The sequence below is a fragment of the Myotis davidii genome, unplaced genomic scaffold (genome assembly GCF_000327345.1).
Source record: "Myotis davidii unplaced genomic scaffold, ASM32734v1 scaffold284, whole genome shotgun sequence".
In the NCBI taxonomy this organism is placed as follows: Eukaryota; Metazoa; Chordata; class Mammalia; order Chiroptera; family Vespertilionidae; genus Myotis; species Myotis davidii.
This window is the reverse complement of record NW_006295261.1, coordinates 499097-516681: the sequence shown is the minus strand read 5'-3', so window position 1 is coordinate 516681 and position 17585 is coordinate 499097. Positions and strand designations below refer to the sequence as shown.

Here is a 17585-nt window from a genome sequence, read left to right as displayed (position 1 = left end):
GATGAATATAAAACAAACCTATAGATACAGACACCAGGGGGGTGAGGGCATGAGTGTGGGGAAGCAATGGGGGGATAAGGACACATATGTAATAGCTTAATCAATAAAGAAAAAATAATAAATTAAATAAAAATTAAAAAGGAAGGATATAGGGAAGGGAAGCAATATTAAGCGTATTTATTATTTCTTTTTAATTATGAAATGAAAAATGTAGAAGAGGCAAAGACCCTGAATGAGTGATAGGTTATAAAAAAAAGATGTTATAAATACTTTACTTCTTGGGCCAAATAAATCTCAAAGATTTTATAGAAGTACATGCCCAAAAATCCTTAAACAGAATTACAGTATAAGTCCTGATGCCACGGAGATTATGCGTTTGGCACTTTATATAATAAGAAACAGATTAGTATGTATAATCCCAGACATTTTAATAAATGAAATATAAATAATCGGTTAACTTATTCACAAATCCATAAGAGTATCCATAAGCAGCCCTAAGAGGCTATAGTCAAAGTAACACTGCTAATTTACTTGGGCATTAAGTCCAGCTCATGAAAAAAAAAAACCTTCAAAAGGCATGCAGTAATTCTGCAGTTAACAGGGGCAAGTCAGCTGATGAAATCCTTGCAGGAGGGTCCACACTCCAAACATACATCACTCCTCAGGACAAAAGATGATTTCTATTTTTATATTTTGGATAAAGGCAGCTTTTCACATAGAAAAAAAAATGCTTATGTTTATTAACAGGTAATTACATATGTAATTTATTTACACATCATTCTGAATGTTGAATACTTTAATATGAATGCTACCAATTCCCCTTAGGCTCAGGCATGCAAGGAAATCAATGGTAAAAGCTATGAAAAACAGGGAAATACTTTTCTTCCCACTGACTTGCATGGGGATTTTATTCACTGAAAGCCTCTCAGAAATCCTTAAGGTGACCTGAGGTTCCCCAGGCAAGACTGATAAGGAATCTCAACTTGCTACTGGTGTTTACTGAGCAGAGTACTTTTAATATTTAATATGTAATGATGATTATAATGATGATAACAATCTCTAGAAAAACAAACAGCTACACCTGACTTTATTTTTTCCTCACCAGAGGATTTTTTTCCCCCTGCTTTTCAGAGAGAGTGGAAGAAAGGGAGGGAGGGAGAGTGGGCGAGAGAGGGAGAGAGAGATCGACTGCTTGACTCCAGCACATGCCCCATCCAGAGGCAAGAAACAAACCCACAACCCAGGTATATGCCCTTGACCAGGAATAAACCCACAACCCTTTGGTGACGGGCCGACATTCTAACCACTCAGCAACTCTGGCCAGAGCTGCACCTGACTTTTTTTTTTAATATATTTTATTGATTTTTTACAGAGAGGAAGGGAGAGGGATAGAGAGTTAGAGACATCGATGAGAGAGAAACATCGATCAGCTGCCTCCTGCACACCCCCCACAGGGAATATGCCCGCAACCGAGGTACATGCCCTTGACCGGAATCGAACCTGGGACCCTTCAGTCCACAGGCCGACACTCTATCCACCGAGCCAAACTGGTCAGGGCTGCACCTGACTTTTACGTGATCATTTTTAAGTAAAATGGTTCTAAAGACTTTAGGTAAAAGTGAGGACCCTAAAACTACACACTAAAGTTAAGGTTTCAATACAGTTTCCATTCCTAATAGCTTATAATAGAGGCAAAACTGACCAGCACTATAAAAAGTAGGAATCGGTGACTATCTTTAAAGAAATATAACTTTATTCTGCTCAGTGATCAATCTATATAATATCCTTAACAGGGATATATATATATACAAGGAGAGAGAGAGATTTTTATAGATAATCCAAATCAAATGATGTCAACAAAGTGTCTCCCACTGTGTCTGATACACAAAGGTGCCCTGTAAGTGTTGATCCTATTTCTCCCTTCCCATTCTAAAGGGGTAAAACACAGCACCACTTCTCCTGACTGCCACCCTCCTCCAGCCCTCATACTAGCTGTGAACTCCCTCTGTTCTCTAGCAAAAGCAATCCGTGGCATTCACCCTGAGCAGGACAGAACAGACAACGTTAGGCCAAGTCTAACCCATCCCTCCCTCAGCAATTGCACTCATTATACAGAATCTAACTGTTCAACAGAGCGACACCTTCCATAAACTCAGCCTTCCCTCACCTGGCCCAGAAGCCAGGGCCTGGCAGTCTCCACCTGCCCCTGGGTATGGTCTCCCCCGGAGCTTCCACACAGTGAGTGCCAACTCCCAGGCACCAGGTCTGCTGGTCCTTGTACTTGACTGAACACAGCAGAGTGGAGCCAAAAGGTCTAGGAAGGCCAATGCCAGGCAGGGCGGTGCTAAGAGCAAAGAGGGACCACCCAACTGCAGGAGAGTGACTCTCACCCTGACACCCCAGAACCCCAAAAGAACTGGCAGAGTTTAATGCACAGTACACATGCAGTCAGACAAAATCCACCTGTGAGACAAACACAGAGAACTGACAGTTTCCATTATTTCTCTCGTGGTCACGATTTGCACAACTGAATGGGGAGTAGGGTTAATCCAATGGTCATTGATAACTGGATTTGCTATTGCTGCCAGAGAAGCAGCTTAGAGAGACATCTAAATGCACAAGCACAAATTCACACTCTCATCCTAACCACAATGTCCATCTCCGACTCTGTATGGCTTCCCTTTAGCACTGGCCTAAGCTGTGGCTGGGCAACAGGAAGAACAGTCTTTAGTGGCTATAAACAGATAATCCACCACACAATTAATGCACTCATGGCTAATCAGGTATCAGACACTTAATATTACTCACATCATTTCCTCCTCTCACATACCTGTAATATAGGCAAGACATGGATAATGTCCAAAGGCTAAAACAGTGACCATGAATTAGGAAGAGTGCTACGAGAGATTTAAATTAGCCTCCTTCAACTCAATCCCAGAATCTTCATTTCTATGGGTTTCCATATAAAAAAAAGAATGGCATTCACTGACACAGCAGCACCTAGTCACACTTTTAGTGTTGAAATGACTTTTAACATCACCGAATTCAACCTCTTCATTTACCAGTGAACCAACAAAAGCCAAATACGGAGTTAATGATGTAGAGACTGGGACTCTTTGAGGTCTTAGATATATACGGTTACCTTTTCCAACTATCCTACTACCATGGTAACAGCCCATCACCACTCCTCCCATCTTCCAGGGTCTCCAAAACAAAGCCAAAAAAATAAATAAATAAAAAAGTCCTTTCAAGTTAGTAATTACCTAGTTACTTAGAAGGAAAAAAAGGGGCTCAGAAATTCTCTGAAAATATTTCTTTCTATACAGAATGACATGTATAAAACCACAACCCTGGAAGAATCAACCAAAGAATGCACGGATAAATGGAATAATAAATCGATGCTTCTCTGTCTCAAATCAATAAAAAAAAATAAGTCTTTGAATCCACAACCCTCAGCTGCATCAACTGCCCCACAATATGAAGAAGTTCTGGCTGTGACACTGTCCTCCCACTCATCACCTGCAGTCAGTCAATGATGAGGCTGGCCTGGCTTATGACTTCCTTCTCTCTCACTATTTCATATGCTCTTCCAACACCCTTTTTTCTTTTTTTTCTTTCAACTTCATTACTATTAGTATCACTACAAGCAAATTACTTGAACCCCTCCAGGCCTCATCAATCCATCAGTACAGTGAGTTGAGCTAAAATTCTCTATAAGATCCTTTCTAGCCCTAGAAATTCTATAACAAAGATAAGTATTTTCATTGTTTACGTGTAATAGAGCACAGAGAGGAAAAGGCTAAGTTTTCGTCCATTTCTCCAAGTCTCTTCCCAACTTCTTAGAATGATAACTTTCTCTTTGGACACTCTCCAACCTATTCCAATTGGACTCTTTCTGAACAATGCCACCCAAATTGCTAACAAAAGCCACCAATCGCCTTCTTTCTGCCAAATCCACTGGCTACTTTTCGATCCTCATCTACCTGACTCCAGGCAATTAGACACTGTCCACACTTGCCTCTTACTGAGAGTGATCTTATTGTGGCCTCGGAGTCACCTTCTTCCTGATTCTCCTCCAACTTCTAGGACTGTTCCTTTTCAATCTCCAAATATTGGCACTCACAGAGCCCAGTCCAGTCCTCTTCTCACTCTATTCCATCAGCCACAGAGATCTTTTCTACATGCCAAGTTTGTCTTGTCACTTCCCTGCTTAAAACCCTCGGCCATGGCTCCCCAGTGCACACTCAAAATCTTAAATCCTATCATAGCAGAAAGGCCATGAATTATCTGGGTCCTATCCACCTGAATGGGACCAAAGGTTTGCCTCCTCAAAATGTGCCTTTTGGGATATTGGTTTTAAGCTGCTTATTAAGAAACAAGAGACTCAAAAAAACCTTTGGCCTCCCCTCCCCCCCCATCCCCACTCTTTCTTGCCTAGGAGATTTAGACGGAAAGCCTGCCCCTGGAAAGGAATCTTAGCATATTCACCTTAGCATAGACAGGGAAGATCCAAGGGTCCTGGTAGCTAGATCCTCCCCCAACCCTCACCCCCATGTGTCTCACTGTTTCTGGGTTAACCAGCAGGAACTTTTATTTTTAAGATTTTTTTCATTGATTTTTAGAGAGAGGAAGGGAGAGGGAGAAACTACCAAATGGCTGCCTCCTGCATGCTCCCTACTGGGGATCAAGCCTGCAACCCTGGCATGTGCCTTGATCATGAATTGAATCAGCAGCCCTTCCATGGGTGGGATGAGCCACGCCAGCCAGGGCCAAGCAGGAATTTTTTTCATCACACAGTCAGTTCTGTTTTGGCTACCAGTAAGTTGGCTATCTCCCCTTTGAAACTGCAGACTCCTGCCCCCTTTCTCCTTTGTCCATAAGGACATATAAGCCTCAACTGCCCAATGCATTTCTGGTCCCAATCTTATGGCACCTTGAATATGCATTTGTATAATAAATTTGGGGCATTTTATCCTGTTAATCTGACTCTGTTAATTTGAGTATTCGTCCAGCTGGAAGAACTTAGAAGGTGGGAGGAAAACTTTTTTAGCCTCCACACACCTCAGGCCACTCTCTCCCTATTCACATGGTCCAGCCACATAGGCCTCATCCCATTTCTCAGACAGGCCTACTTCTCTCTCACCTCTGAGCTTCTACACTGCCTGGCTGCGGCACTTCCCTCATTCCTCACCTTTTTAATTCCTCTTCATTCTTTCAGTCTCAACTTATGTCACTCTATGGAAGAGATATACCCTGGTCTCCCATACATGATACATTCTCTAAATTATCATACAACCAATCTTGTGTCCTTAAGCAATGACTGGTTGATTTGATGGAACGTTAATTGTGGCCCTAACTAGAAAATGTTATCACATTCAATGATCTATGGGAGCTTAGAAAAGCAACATATTAGAGCTTATATCTGTAATTGTTCTGACCACTTTCCCAAGCTTCAAGGAAAAAAAAAGCATTGTCCATCAGTTAAAGTTAATAAGAGCAATGAACACAGATACGAGTCAACTAATTCATTGATTAGCAGATATCAGCACCAGTGTTCGTCTAAATGCATTCTGCAGTCACAGCAACCACTGGTGAGAAAGTGTTAAACATAAATGACCGACAGGAACTATATCCAAGGGAGATAATATCGTAAATGTTTAGCCTTCATCCTGGGGATTTCAAATTAGTTTACTTCCAGCAAAACTAGGAAATAGGGAGGTGCAAATGCTATTTCTTTGTACTAAAAACCAAGATTCAGAAATTAAGCAATATGTCAATTGCTTCCTACAAATATCAACATGTTTTTCAGGTAATATCCTTAGAGCAGTGGTTCTCAACCTGTGGGTCGTGACCCCTTTGGCAGTCAAACGACCCTTTCACAGGGGTCGCCTAAGACCATCGGAAAACACATATATAATTACATATTGGTGTAATACTTTACACTTCCACAACATGAGGAACTGTATTAAAGGGTCACGGCATTAGGAAGGTTGAGAACCACTGCCTTAGAGCATCGCTAGTAGGTGGGTAAGGAATTAGATCAACTGCACTTTGCTTGAAGGAAATGGAACCACACAGCATGATTGGCCTTGTGTCACCCCGAAAAGGGAGGACAGAGCCAGGAACAGACACAGGTCCTGTGGCTTCTGGTTCTCACGACATTTTCCAACCCACAACACTGAATAGAAGTACCAGAACTATCAGATACTGATGTAATTTGCCAAATACGTATATCCACTGGATTCAAATATGAGCTTTCACGCCACATCAGCAATTGTCAACCTTGCTCATCTCATGGCACACATAAACTAATTACTAAGGTTTTGACCAAAACAATAGGCATAATTTTGATTCATTCACACTGGATAGCTATTGTGTTGGCTGCTGTCATTTTTTTATTTGGCAATTTAAGGGAAAAGAGGTCAGTGCCCCTGACTAAGTTGTCAGCTATTGCATGTTTTAAAAATCCCTACGCACACCGATTGATAATAGCTGCACTACATCCAAGATATTGTGTTTTTCAGTAGGGATAGAATTACTTGTTGAAAATGTAATAATCAACTGAGGCTGGGGTGGTGATTTCACCCATCTATAAACTTGCAATTCTGACTCTAAAGCTGCTATGTTGGCCAATAATACTAAAATTCAAAACCTATTTTTACTTCTGAAAGTTTTAGCCTGGTAAAAGTTATTGAGCATTCCACCGTGAAGGGTCAGCAAAGCAAAACATCTCAAGATGTTTAAGTAGAGTCTGTTCTCCTTTCAAAGTCAACAGAGTATAAAGAAAGGTGAACACATTGGATAAAGCACTTATGATAGTTGGCTTCTAATTCTAACTCGCTGGAAAAGTAAAAACAACTAACTAGATGGAAAGCCTTTGCAGCTGTTCAGAGAAGGGAGCCATTTAAGCCACCTATATGTACTGCTGGTTCAGTGGGTGTCACTCACCACCCTCCCTGCCTTCACCTTCATCACCCCTGGCAGTCAGCAGCTTCAGGGACACAATGTTTGGAAACTTCTGTGAACTCCTGTCATGACAGGCTCTCACCTCAGTGCCCTTAATGCAATCAGCCAAAAAAATAAAGTAAAACATAACAAAACAAAGTCCCACCAGCAAGCTCACCGCAGCAACAAGAGACACTAAACTGCACTAGGTGCAGCCTTATTCTATTCTTCCTCTACTCTCCCTCAGAAGTCCCAATTCTCAATTCCCCCAATGATTCTGAACCTTGTAATAATAAAAATGGGGAAGAATTTTGCTCAGGTTCAAATAGATAGTATTATTACTATACTATTGCATACTCTCATTTAATTGCACCTAAATTACATAATAGCTTATGTGTCATCTAAAATAGATTGATATTAATTTCATATAATAGATCTTTGAATCCTCTTTATTGGTAGAAAAATACTATACACTTAAATCTGTTCTCCGGATAAAGAAAATGTGCATGCTTTATTAGGCAATGGGCATGCATTTGTTTTTAATCCTATACTTGCCCCTAACCACTTCTGCCTGCCAGCCTGATCACCCCCTAACTGCTACCCTGCCAATCTGATTGATGCCTAACTGCTCCCCTGCTGGCCCAATCACCCCCAAGTGCCCTCCCCTGCCGGCCTGGTCCCCCCCAACTGCCCTCCCCTGCATGCCATCTTGTGGTGGCCATCTTTGACCACATGGGAGCAGCTATCTTTGTGTGAGGGTGTGAAAGTTAATTTGCATATTACTTCTTTATCATATAGGATTGGAGTTAATATGCCTCATCTTGGAAAAGGAGGCAAATTAGAGGCAATATGTATCAGAGCAATTTAACCATGAAAATCAGATCTCACACCCAGAGGTTAAAGGGAATCAGAACGAGCTCAAAGAGAAATAGACAGCAGGCCCTGGGAACCTTCCCTGGATTTTTCTAGCTTTCCTTTTCCAATACAGGAAGCATTAGATAAGCATGGGTAGAAAGGCAAAGGTTAGATGTTGATAAAACATAATTAAGCAAATAAAAATCACTTAGGCCAATTAAAAATTTTGGGGTGATATTAATTATTGATGAAAATGAAAACTATTGGTAAAGTTGTTTTAATCAGAAAGAAAAAAGAACAGAGATGGTAGAGTATAAAACCTCCTTTTCCTAATGCCATGTACAGCAGTAACGCTGTTCCTGGTAATAACCCAAACAGTTCTCCGGTGAATGGCATGCCCCACTGTTCCCATTTTACAGAGCAAGAAACCCCAACTCCAAACTGTAAGTCTTGTCCTCACTTATGCAACAATTCAGCAATGAAGTTTTAAAGTTATATTCCCAAACTGCTGCTTAGCCACTCTAGTTGAACACACATGAATAAAACATATGCTACCATCCCCCCCCCAAAAAAAATCAAACAATATGTTTCAGAAATATGACCAGATGTAAAGCTTCAAAAATGAAATTTTAGATGAAGAATCTGTAGACAAAATTGCTGCAAGTGTATCATTTCAGAATTTCTGGACCCGCGCTAAACACAACGCAAGTGCCAAGTTCAGTTTTTTACGGCTGTTGCCATGGACATGTAGGGCAGAAAGTGGCTTCAAGAGGTCCTTAGCCCATACTGTCCTCCCAGGGAATTCTTGGCCATTGGAAAACCCTGGGAACGGGTGTCTGATTCCATCTTCAAAAAACCATGGCATTATCATCAGATTTCCTTGAACCTTAAGAAACCTGTAGACAAGTGTTTAATCTCCCTGACGCAGCAGGAGGTGTCAGGCAGCTCCAAGCTCAGTGCTGCCTGCCTGAGGACCGCTGACGGGCTTTCAGCTGGGGCCACCAGGAGAAAGAAACAGGGCACTGTATGGACTCAACTTGCCCTGCGAAACCTAGATTCAAGTATCAACCCTTAAACGCCTCACCACATTTCTTTAAAGTTCTCCAATGTGTGGGCACATTGTTTCTTTCAAGCAGGCTTTTCCTTCAGCAATATTTGCCCAAGTGTTTCCTTTGCACACACTGTTTCTGAGAAATGAGAGTGGCCAGCAGCGAAGAGGTCAGCACAACGCAACCGGACACTTATATCCAGCGCTCAGAATAGCCCAGCCCCAGCCCGGGCCCTCCCTTCCCATCCAATAGGCTTCCATTCACCCCTGCTCAGCAGTTCCATGTTTTACCACTGTAATTATTAACAAATGTCTGCCAGGCCCCACTTTTTCTTCAGAATACTACCTCCTCCAATACACATAAATACATCATCCTCATATCCTCTAGTGAAAAATAGGTTTAAGTCATTATGATTTCATGTCTGTAAAATGTTGAGATCCCGACTTCCAAAAAGACAAAAGCTACCATTTCATCATTTTGTCTCTCCCCTCAAAAGACAGAGCTGAAGCAGGGGAAAAAAATAAGGCAGAGAGGTGTTTTAGAAGCTTCTTCGCCTTATCAGAATAAGTATATAAATGACATAAATGTCAATCATCTTTGCAAAATTAAACGAGAGTAACAGCAAGGATAGGTTCACTAGAAACCATAACATCTTATTTGACTAAGACTACTGAGAACCAAATTTCTCACTAAAAATCTAAACAAAGATTGTAGAGTACTATGTAAAGTAATTCTGCATATGCTTTTCTTTAGTTTATATTATGCATTCATTTATTCACTTTTTCTTTTAACAAATATTTGGTAAATGTTTATTCTGCTCCAGTGTCCTACTTTTTTTTTACTTTTACTTCCCTAAAAATAATTTTCCCGGTAAAATTCCATGCATTTCCAACAACATTCTCTTAATGTCCATCCGCAAACATGGGACTCTGCATTAATTCTTCTTCCTTTTGGAGAGATGAGAGCTCACTTCCTCCTGGCCTTAGTTCTGAATGGGAGAGGAAAGCCACCACAATGTATCAGAATAGCTTTGAGCGCACCGATCGGACTGCAGAAGTGGAGACACATTTCAGCCAATATTGTCTTGCTGTACTTTACATTTCCTGAGTTGCTGGTTAGACTTGAGGTTAAGAAAAGGCCCTTCCCCATAACGTCAGAATGCCACAGCTTGCTTGGGAAGGTACCTAGCACTGCAGAGCCAAGGCCTTATCTCAAAGGATAAGGTGGAGTTTGCTCTTTTCCCCTATTGCGAAATATGAGATTATTAAGTAATCTGTTTACATCATACAGATCCAAAATGCTGGCTGACTTTTTTAGGGATAAAACATGTATAAGATATCCCTCTGGAAACAGATACCTGGGGCTCTTTCTTCCTATCTCAACTTTGGTTCACTCCACAAAACCTGCCAATTCCCCCTCTCTGTGTGCATTTGAAATGAAAACAAAGTGCAGTTCTCACAGTCGGCATTTCTGGGTCATCTGGTAACATCAATTTGTCATCTACAGACCAATTCTGATGAAAGTACCTGGACTGGACATGGAGCCTTTTGGTACAGAAAAAAATATGATTATCTTAAACGTTAAACTTTTTTAAAGAGTTTATCCACAGCAGCCACTCTGAGCCAAAAATGTTAACTCCATACACAGTGTAACATAACCAGTGAAAGAACAGATGTTAAAGCTTCTCTTTATTTTTTTGTATTTTTTCTTTTTATTAAATTTATTGGGGTGACTTTGGTTAATAAGACTGCATAGGTTTTCTGTGTACACTTCTATGATATAATCTTCATATTGCGTTGTGTGTCCAACACCCAAAGTCAACTAATCTTCCATCACCATATACTTGACTTCTTTTACCCTTTACCACATCCCTACACCCTCTTCCTTCTGGTAGGCACCATACTGACGTCTGTGTTGATGAGTTTTTATTGGTTTTTCTTGTCTGTTCATTTGTTGCTTTCAGTTTTATATCCCACATATGAGTGAAATCATATGATTCTGAACTTTTTCTGTGACTTATTTCACTTATCAGTGAGTGAAAACAAAGCTTCTCTTTATTTTAAAGATTAAAAATTGACACTTGGTTAAAAGAGTATATCTTTACACTACTAACACAAAAGCACAAGGCAAATTATGTGAAAATGAGGTTTAGGTCTTTAAAATATATCCCACACAGATGAATTCATTATTTAAACAGAAGATGACTCCTCTTCTGACTCACTGTTCTGAGTGAGTTCTGCAGTTGATGGTATTCTGTTAGTTTTCAGATGGTGGATTAAGTGTCATGCCACCCACGGAGAGTAAAGTTGAACCAGGTGAACTGAGGGCGGGGCTGAGGTCCCCGTCTCCCTCCCCTACTCAGAACTACAGCAGTAGATGAAAGTACGAGAGCACACTGGGCTCTTCTGCATCAGACTGAGCTCAATCCAATGCCCCCAAATTTGAGGGTCTAAGAAGAATTTTAAAAGCATGAACATTTCAAAGTAACTAGAGCAACTGGACCTCTGTCACCCTAATAATCACTTAATGGAAGTACATCTTATTTGTGCAAATTACTTTAAAAGACAAAGTTTTATGTTGTTTACTTTTACCAAGTGTGCTGCAACATGCAACAGTCATGTGTACCCTAGAAGCAAGAGAAATAACTGCTTGCATTAAAAAAATTTTTTTGTTTGATAAAAGAAATGTAAGGTGTTCCAATTCCTTTAACCTTTGAATTTCTCATCCTTAAAACTGGAGCAATTCCTTCTGCCATAAATGTACCAGAACTCAGCTACTTATGTTCTGAGATAATAGCTTGCCTTCCTTCAAATACACCCTTCTTGGTGCAATTAAAAATATGAGGCGGATTTATGTCCTTGAGGAGTACATTCCCACTCAAGATACAAAAGAATTCTCATTAGAGGTCCTGGCAGTCAAGTCATCTGTTTCTTCATGCTCAACCACTTCATGCTCAACCGCATAGATACACCATCACACCCATGTCCACTGCAGCTTCTTTATACTTTCACTATAAAACGTAAGTGCTCCCACCCCCATCAGATGGAGCCAGGTGAGAAAATGGGAGGGTCCATTGGGTGGGCACGGAATTAGAAACTAATTGTTTCTATTGAAGTTCTAAGAGGCGTACTGTACAAGAGTCTGTACTGTTGGGTATTCGCCACCAAATAATGATACCACAGACAACCATCCTGTAGGCCCTGAAGACTCAACCACAGGCAACTGGCTAAACATGCCTTGAAAGAAATATAATCAACTCCAACCAACATGAATGATAATCATTCAAATACATGTCTCAGAACAGGAAAATACAAAACCCATGTGGCAAGTTTAATCACCTCAAAGCCAAACCATTTTATAGATGTTTCTATCAACTTTTGCTGTCTTTTTTGTTTCTCCTTAGAGAAACCTGGCTACTGACTTGTATGCTATCCATTAAATTGGTGTCTTAATTTTGTGCCTGAAAATCAAAGGAAATACTTCAGGAAATTAACTTCTTGGTCAAAGCCTTACAAAACCCATGTACAATACCCAATTGCAATAGGGTGCTGTCAATCCCACAGAACTAACACACTCAAGAAAGTGATTTACATCTGCTGTGAACTTAGCTAGAACATTATTCTCTAGGAAAACACACACACACACACACACACACACACTCTCTCTCACACACGCACACACACATACACACACACACATACACTCACACATCTCATTCCCAAGCTTCCTCACTGATTTTTCTACTTTAATTGTCCTGAGTCTATAGAATATTCTTTCAATCCTACAATATTTCTTACATACAATGCTATAAGTTTAATATTCTTATATCCTCTTTGACCCTGGGACAGTGACAATGGAGACTTAACATCACGGTTTGTAAGAATCTTAAGACAAAAGTTTTACTATTTTGCTTTCACGAACTTGACATTTTCCCACAGTCATGTTGTAAAAGTGCAAGGAACCCATAAAACAATATGAAAGAAAATACTGTAGTTTCCTTTTTCCTAAGAAACTGAGGTATCAAATTCTTATTGGTCTCGAGAGTATAACTGCAGGAAGTAGCAAGGTGGAGGGGGGAACCTACCCTCCAACACTGCATGGTCAGAAGAAACTTACTAAGGAAATGTGAGAAAAAACACCATGGTTTTTTCAAACGACTCCAGGTGGCACAGAAGCATCACTTGCCTGGGATGAGTCTGATTGGAGAATCACTCCAGAACACATAACACCACCCTCTCCTTCCTAACCCACCCCCCTTCCGTCCAAGTTTTTGGTATACATTAAATGTTTACCAAATGGCACCAATCAAACTAGAGTTTCCAAACACATATAAGTTGTCTCTCGGGTGATTTTAACAGGCATATTTTATGACATGGTTCACCTGCAAGTTTCATTTAATTTTATGAGTACCGATTATTTTTTAAACCTCATTATAAATATTCATAACACCTTGCATATCTGTGATGCCTTCACATAATTACTTTAACAAATATTAAGTCCTGCTTTCTCACTATCAAATCAATAGCATTATTCCACATTAGTGAAAAGTCAAGCAAGAGACACATTAAAAGCATCATAATATGAGCTAAAATTTAACTTTTATTTGGTTTTTAACAGGACTGGGGAACATTAGCAAAAGAGGTCCTGGGGGTTTTTTAAGTAAAACATGCTTGTCCATCTTTTCCTGAGACTCATCCATGATTACCACTCTTTACATCCTCAGCTAATACCCTTCTTCCTGGCCACAATGGTATCAGTCTCTTTCTCTAACATCTGTTTCTCTACCCTGCAAACTATATGAAAGAATAGGAAAAGATTCAACCAAACACATTTATATAAATCTAGCAGCTTCCTTAAATTAGTCACTGGAAGGTGGTTCATATGTTCCGGCAAAAAAAAAATTCTTTTTTACAAAGAGGCACCTGCTTCAAAGTAAGACCCCCACTCTCATCCCTTTTTTTAAACCATGCAGGACTACACTGACTCAGATTCTGATGGTCCAATGAAGTTCTTAAAATTACTTTCTGTGTCGAAGCAAAATGGGGAGATTAATGAAACTCATAGAAAAGCTTAGGTTTTTAACTTCAAAAATATAAGATACACGGAATGGACAAATGCTACTCTCTACAAAGACATACGTATATGCATATATACTTCCCTGGACCCATAAAGCTCACCTTCTACTTCTTCTTCATCACACACATGCTTAAGGAAAGAAGCCCCTCTGTCCAGGACAGCTTCATCCTCCATCCTATAGTAATAAAAAAGAAAAAAAGAATGCTCAGACTTCTCCTGGAGGGAGCCACTCGAAGCAGCCCAGCTTCTGGGCAGGTTGACCTGCAAGCTGTTGTTCATGTTAACGGGGCACCGTCACTCTTCGTCTGGTGACTGCCACTTCTTCACGCAGCTCCTCTCCTCTGGTGGTAGAGAATACTCCGGTCCCACATGGCTTCCGCTCTAACCTTGAGAGGGCACCCACATGGACAGGTGAGAGAAAATCATCTCAATCCCGCAGGCTGGGTGGTGGGGGTGCTCCCCTTCGGGATTTGCATTTGGAAAAAAAAAAAAAGGAAAGAAAAAAATACCAAGAGAGGAAGTTTGGTATATCTGGAGTGCTCGTTGATGATCGTTTGTGGAAATCCAGCTTCAGTGCTGAGCTCTTTAAACACCCACTGCATAAAAATGTATGCCCTCACACACACACATGCACACCCACCCACACACAGATAGCGACAGGGAGGTAGGCTAGTGCACAGTGAGAGCCTAGCTTCCAGCCAGCCTCTTAATACCAGAACAGCCCAGTATGCTCTGTGGAGTGGCAAGCTTTGAGTCACATGTTGGCCTTACGGAAATCTGACATCTGAGGATTATCCAGCAACGCGGCTTCGGCGACAGTCACACATATATGCCACCCATTCATTTATGCTCCACATTCTTATCACACGCCTCTCTCTGTGTATCTGTCCTGTTAACTCTTCCATGAAGGGCACAAAGTTCTTCATTTTGTAGCCACATTATGCTGTCCTCCTGTCACCTTACATAATAGGATCCTCTCTGCAATTTCACATGCTAAATAAGACCTCAGGATCCATCCAAGTAATGACAGTGTTTTTACGGCCTCTCGGTGCCAAACATGTCTCTCGTTTATGGAATGAGTTACGGTTTACGTCCTTATTCTGGGGCTCGTTTTCACTGCATTAACTTTGACATACAGAATTCCACGCACTCTATTTATAGTGAAAGCAGAAAGAAATCCCCAATTGCTCAAATGTTGCTGTGTCGGCCTGGTCTAGAAACAAAGAACTTTCTCTGGGGACAGCTGCTCTATGTCACACCATACATGAGCACCGCCAGAGGACCAAATGTTTACGCTGCATTCTATTCATCCATCTATTCAATGTCCAGGCACGGAATACTGTAGGTCTGTTTTCCATATTGCCTGTAAAACATATCCTTGTGTTTCAGATACTTGTTATAATATATGTGGATATGCACTGAATTCGCATTTTTTCCTCCTCTTTATTTTAGGAGAATATCCATCTTGCAAACAACCGTCTTAGCAAAAAATGTCAGAAGTTTGGTGTCAGGTAGACCTGGGCTTTAAAAATCTGTCTAACACTTAATATTTGCATCACCTGGAGCAAAGTATTAACTTTGTGAGCCTCCATGTTTCCATCTATAAAACTGGGATACTAATATCGACCTTGCAGGACTGCTTTGAGATTCAAATTGGGTAACAAATATGAAAGTACTCAGTTTTGTGCCTAGCACCTACTACATGTTTAATTCCTTTCTTCCTTCCTGATTCCTTTTTACCCTAACATTTGTTGGCGGACAATGCCATTAAGAAACCTATTACCTTCAGACACTTGCAGAATATTTTCTTTCAGGAATACGGGACATGCATGCAATAATTCATCCTGATAAATACTAGTTCCTTCTCTGTATGAAAACTAAAAATATAAAATTAAATACAAATGGGATATGGATCAGCCGCCAGAATTATAGTAGAAAAACAATGCCTTGAAGACTTGAGAAGCCAAGTCTTTTGCCAGCCCTCTCTGAGCCTTTCCCATGAAGAATGGATGATGCACTGATTTACTCTCCAGCAATTGCTATGTCCTGGCACTCTCCAGAGGGAGGGGAATGCATCTGCAAATAAGACAGACAATTCCTGAGAAACAGAGTAATAAATAGATAAATAAGGTCACCTTAGGCATCATTAAGTGCTTTGTAAGAAAATACAAGGAGACAGTGGGCTGCCTGGTATAAGGTGGTTCAGATGAGGCTTCAGAGGACGTGAAATTTGAACAGAGAAGAAAATGATACGAAGGAACCAGGCATTTGAAGATTTGGGGGCAAAGCATTCCAAGCAAAGGGAACAGCAAGTGCAAGGCCCTAAGGTGGGAACAAGTTTAGCATGTTCCAGGAATGGAAATGAGGTCTGGGAAGCTGGAGAGACAGACAGGAGGAATCAGGGCCATGCAGGCCATGGAGGTCAGTCAGCATCAGAGGTGTTCTGGGATCCACTGAAGAGTTGTGTGTGTTTTTTATTCTGATCTACTGAGGTATAAATGACATATAACATAATATTAGTTTTAGATGTACACAAGGTGATTTGATATTTGCATATACTGTAGCCACTCCTTATCTGAGAGGGACGTGTTCCAAGACCCCCGATGAATGTCTGAAACCAATGCTACTGAATCCTATATATATGTTTTTTCCTAGACATACATACCTATGATAAAGTTTAATTTATAAATTAGGCCATTTCACAGATAGACAATTCATTCTTACTGTAGATCTTAGCGACTTCAGCATACTACATTTTTTAAAATATATTTTTATTGATTTCAGAGAGGAAGGGAGAGGGAGAGAGAGATAGAAACATCAATGATGAGAGAAAATCATCCATCAGCTGCCTCCTGCACCCCACCCTCCAATCCCCACCGGAAGCATGTGCCCTAACCAGGAATCAAACCATTACCTCCTACTTCATAGGGTGACACTCAACCACTGAACCACTCTGGCTGAGCTCAGCTTACTACATTTTTTCCTTTCCTCATTAAGCCAAGAACTTTTACTTTTTCACTTAAAGGAAGCACTTTTCTTTGGCCTATCCAAATTGCCAGCATCACCACCCTTGTGCTTTGGGGCCATTATTAAGTGAAATAAGGGTAACCTGAACACAAGCACTGCGATACCGTGCTATCTGATGGCTGAGATGGCTACTAGGTGACTCAAGCATGGAGAGTGTGGATAGGCTGGACAGAGGAAGGCTCATGTCCAGAGTGGGACAGAGCAAGGCAGCACGAGATCTGATCACACTACTCAGAACAGCACCCAATTTAAAATTTATTGATCATTGATTTCTGGAATTTTTCATTTAATATTTTCAAACCCCATGGGTAACTGAAACCATGGAAAGTAGAAACCTGGATAAGGGGAGACCACAGTATTGTGAAATGATCACACCATGATACGTCTAGTTCGCATATAGAGTTACAAAATTTTATTTCTTGGGGTGAGAACTTTTAAGAGCTACTCTTTGGGCAACTTTCAAATATGCAATACAGTATTAACTACTAGGGGCCCAGTGCACGAAATTCGTGCATGGGGGGGGGGAGTGTCCCTCAGCCCAGCCTGCCCCCTCTCACATACTGGGAGCCCTCAGGCGTTGACCCCCATCACCCTCCAATCGCAGGATCGGCCCCTTGCCCAGGCCTGACGCCT

General features: G+C 40.9%; 1 protein-coding gene across 7 annotated transcripts in view; it reads right to left on the bottom strand.

The window, feature by feature from the left end:
* The window catches only part of SLC4A4 (solute carrier family 4 (sodium bicarbonate cotransporter), member 4), a 345530-nt gene that overhangs the window by 301560 nt on the left and 26385 nt on the right, over positions 1-17585 (bottom strand). For 2 of the 7 annotated variants that reach the window (XM_006769915.2, XM_015567927.1), the window contains exons 1-2: positions 14435-14535; positions 14027-14100 (exon numbers count right to left, since the gene is read on the bottom strand). In XM_006769915.2, the coding sequence (XP_006769978.2) occupies positions 14027-14099 (73 nt within the window). In that variant the 5' untranslated portion in view covers position 14100; positions 14435-14535. Of the gene's footprint in view, positions 1-14026; positions 14103-14434; positions 14563-17585 lie in introns of those variants that run through there. The other 5 variants (XM_015567926.1, XM_015567925.1, XM_006769914.2 and 2 more) reach the window with 4 other exon arrangements.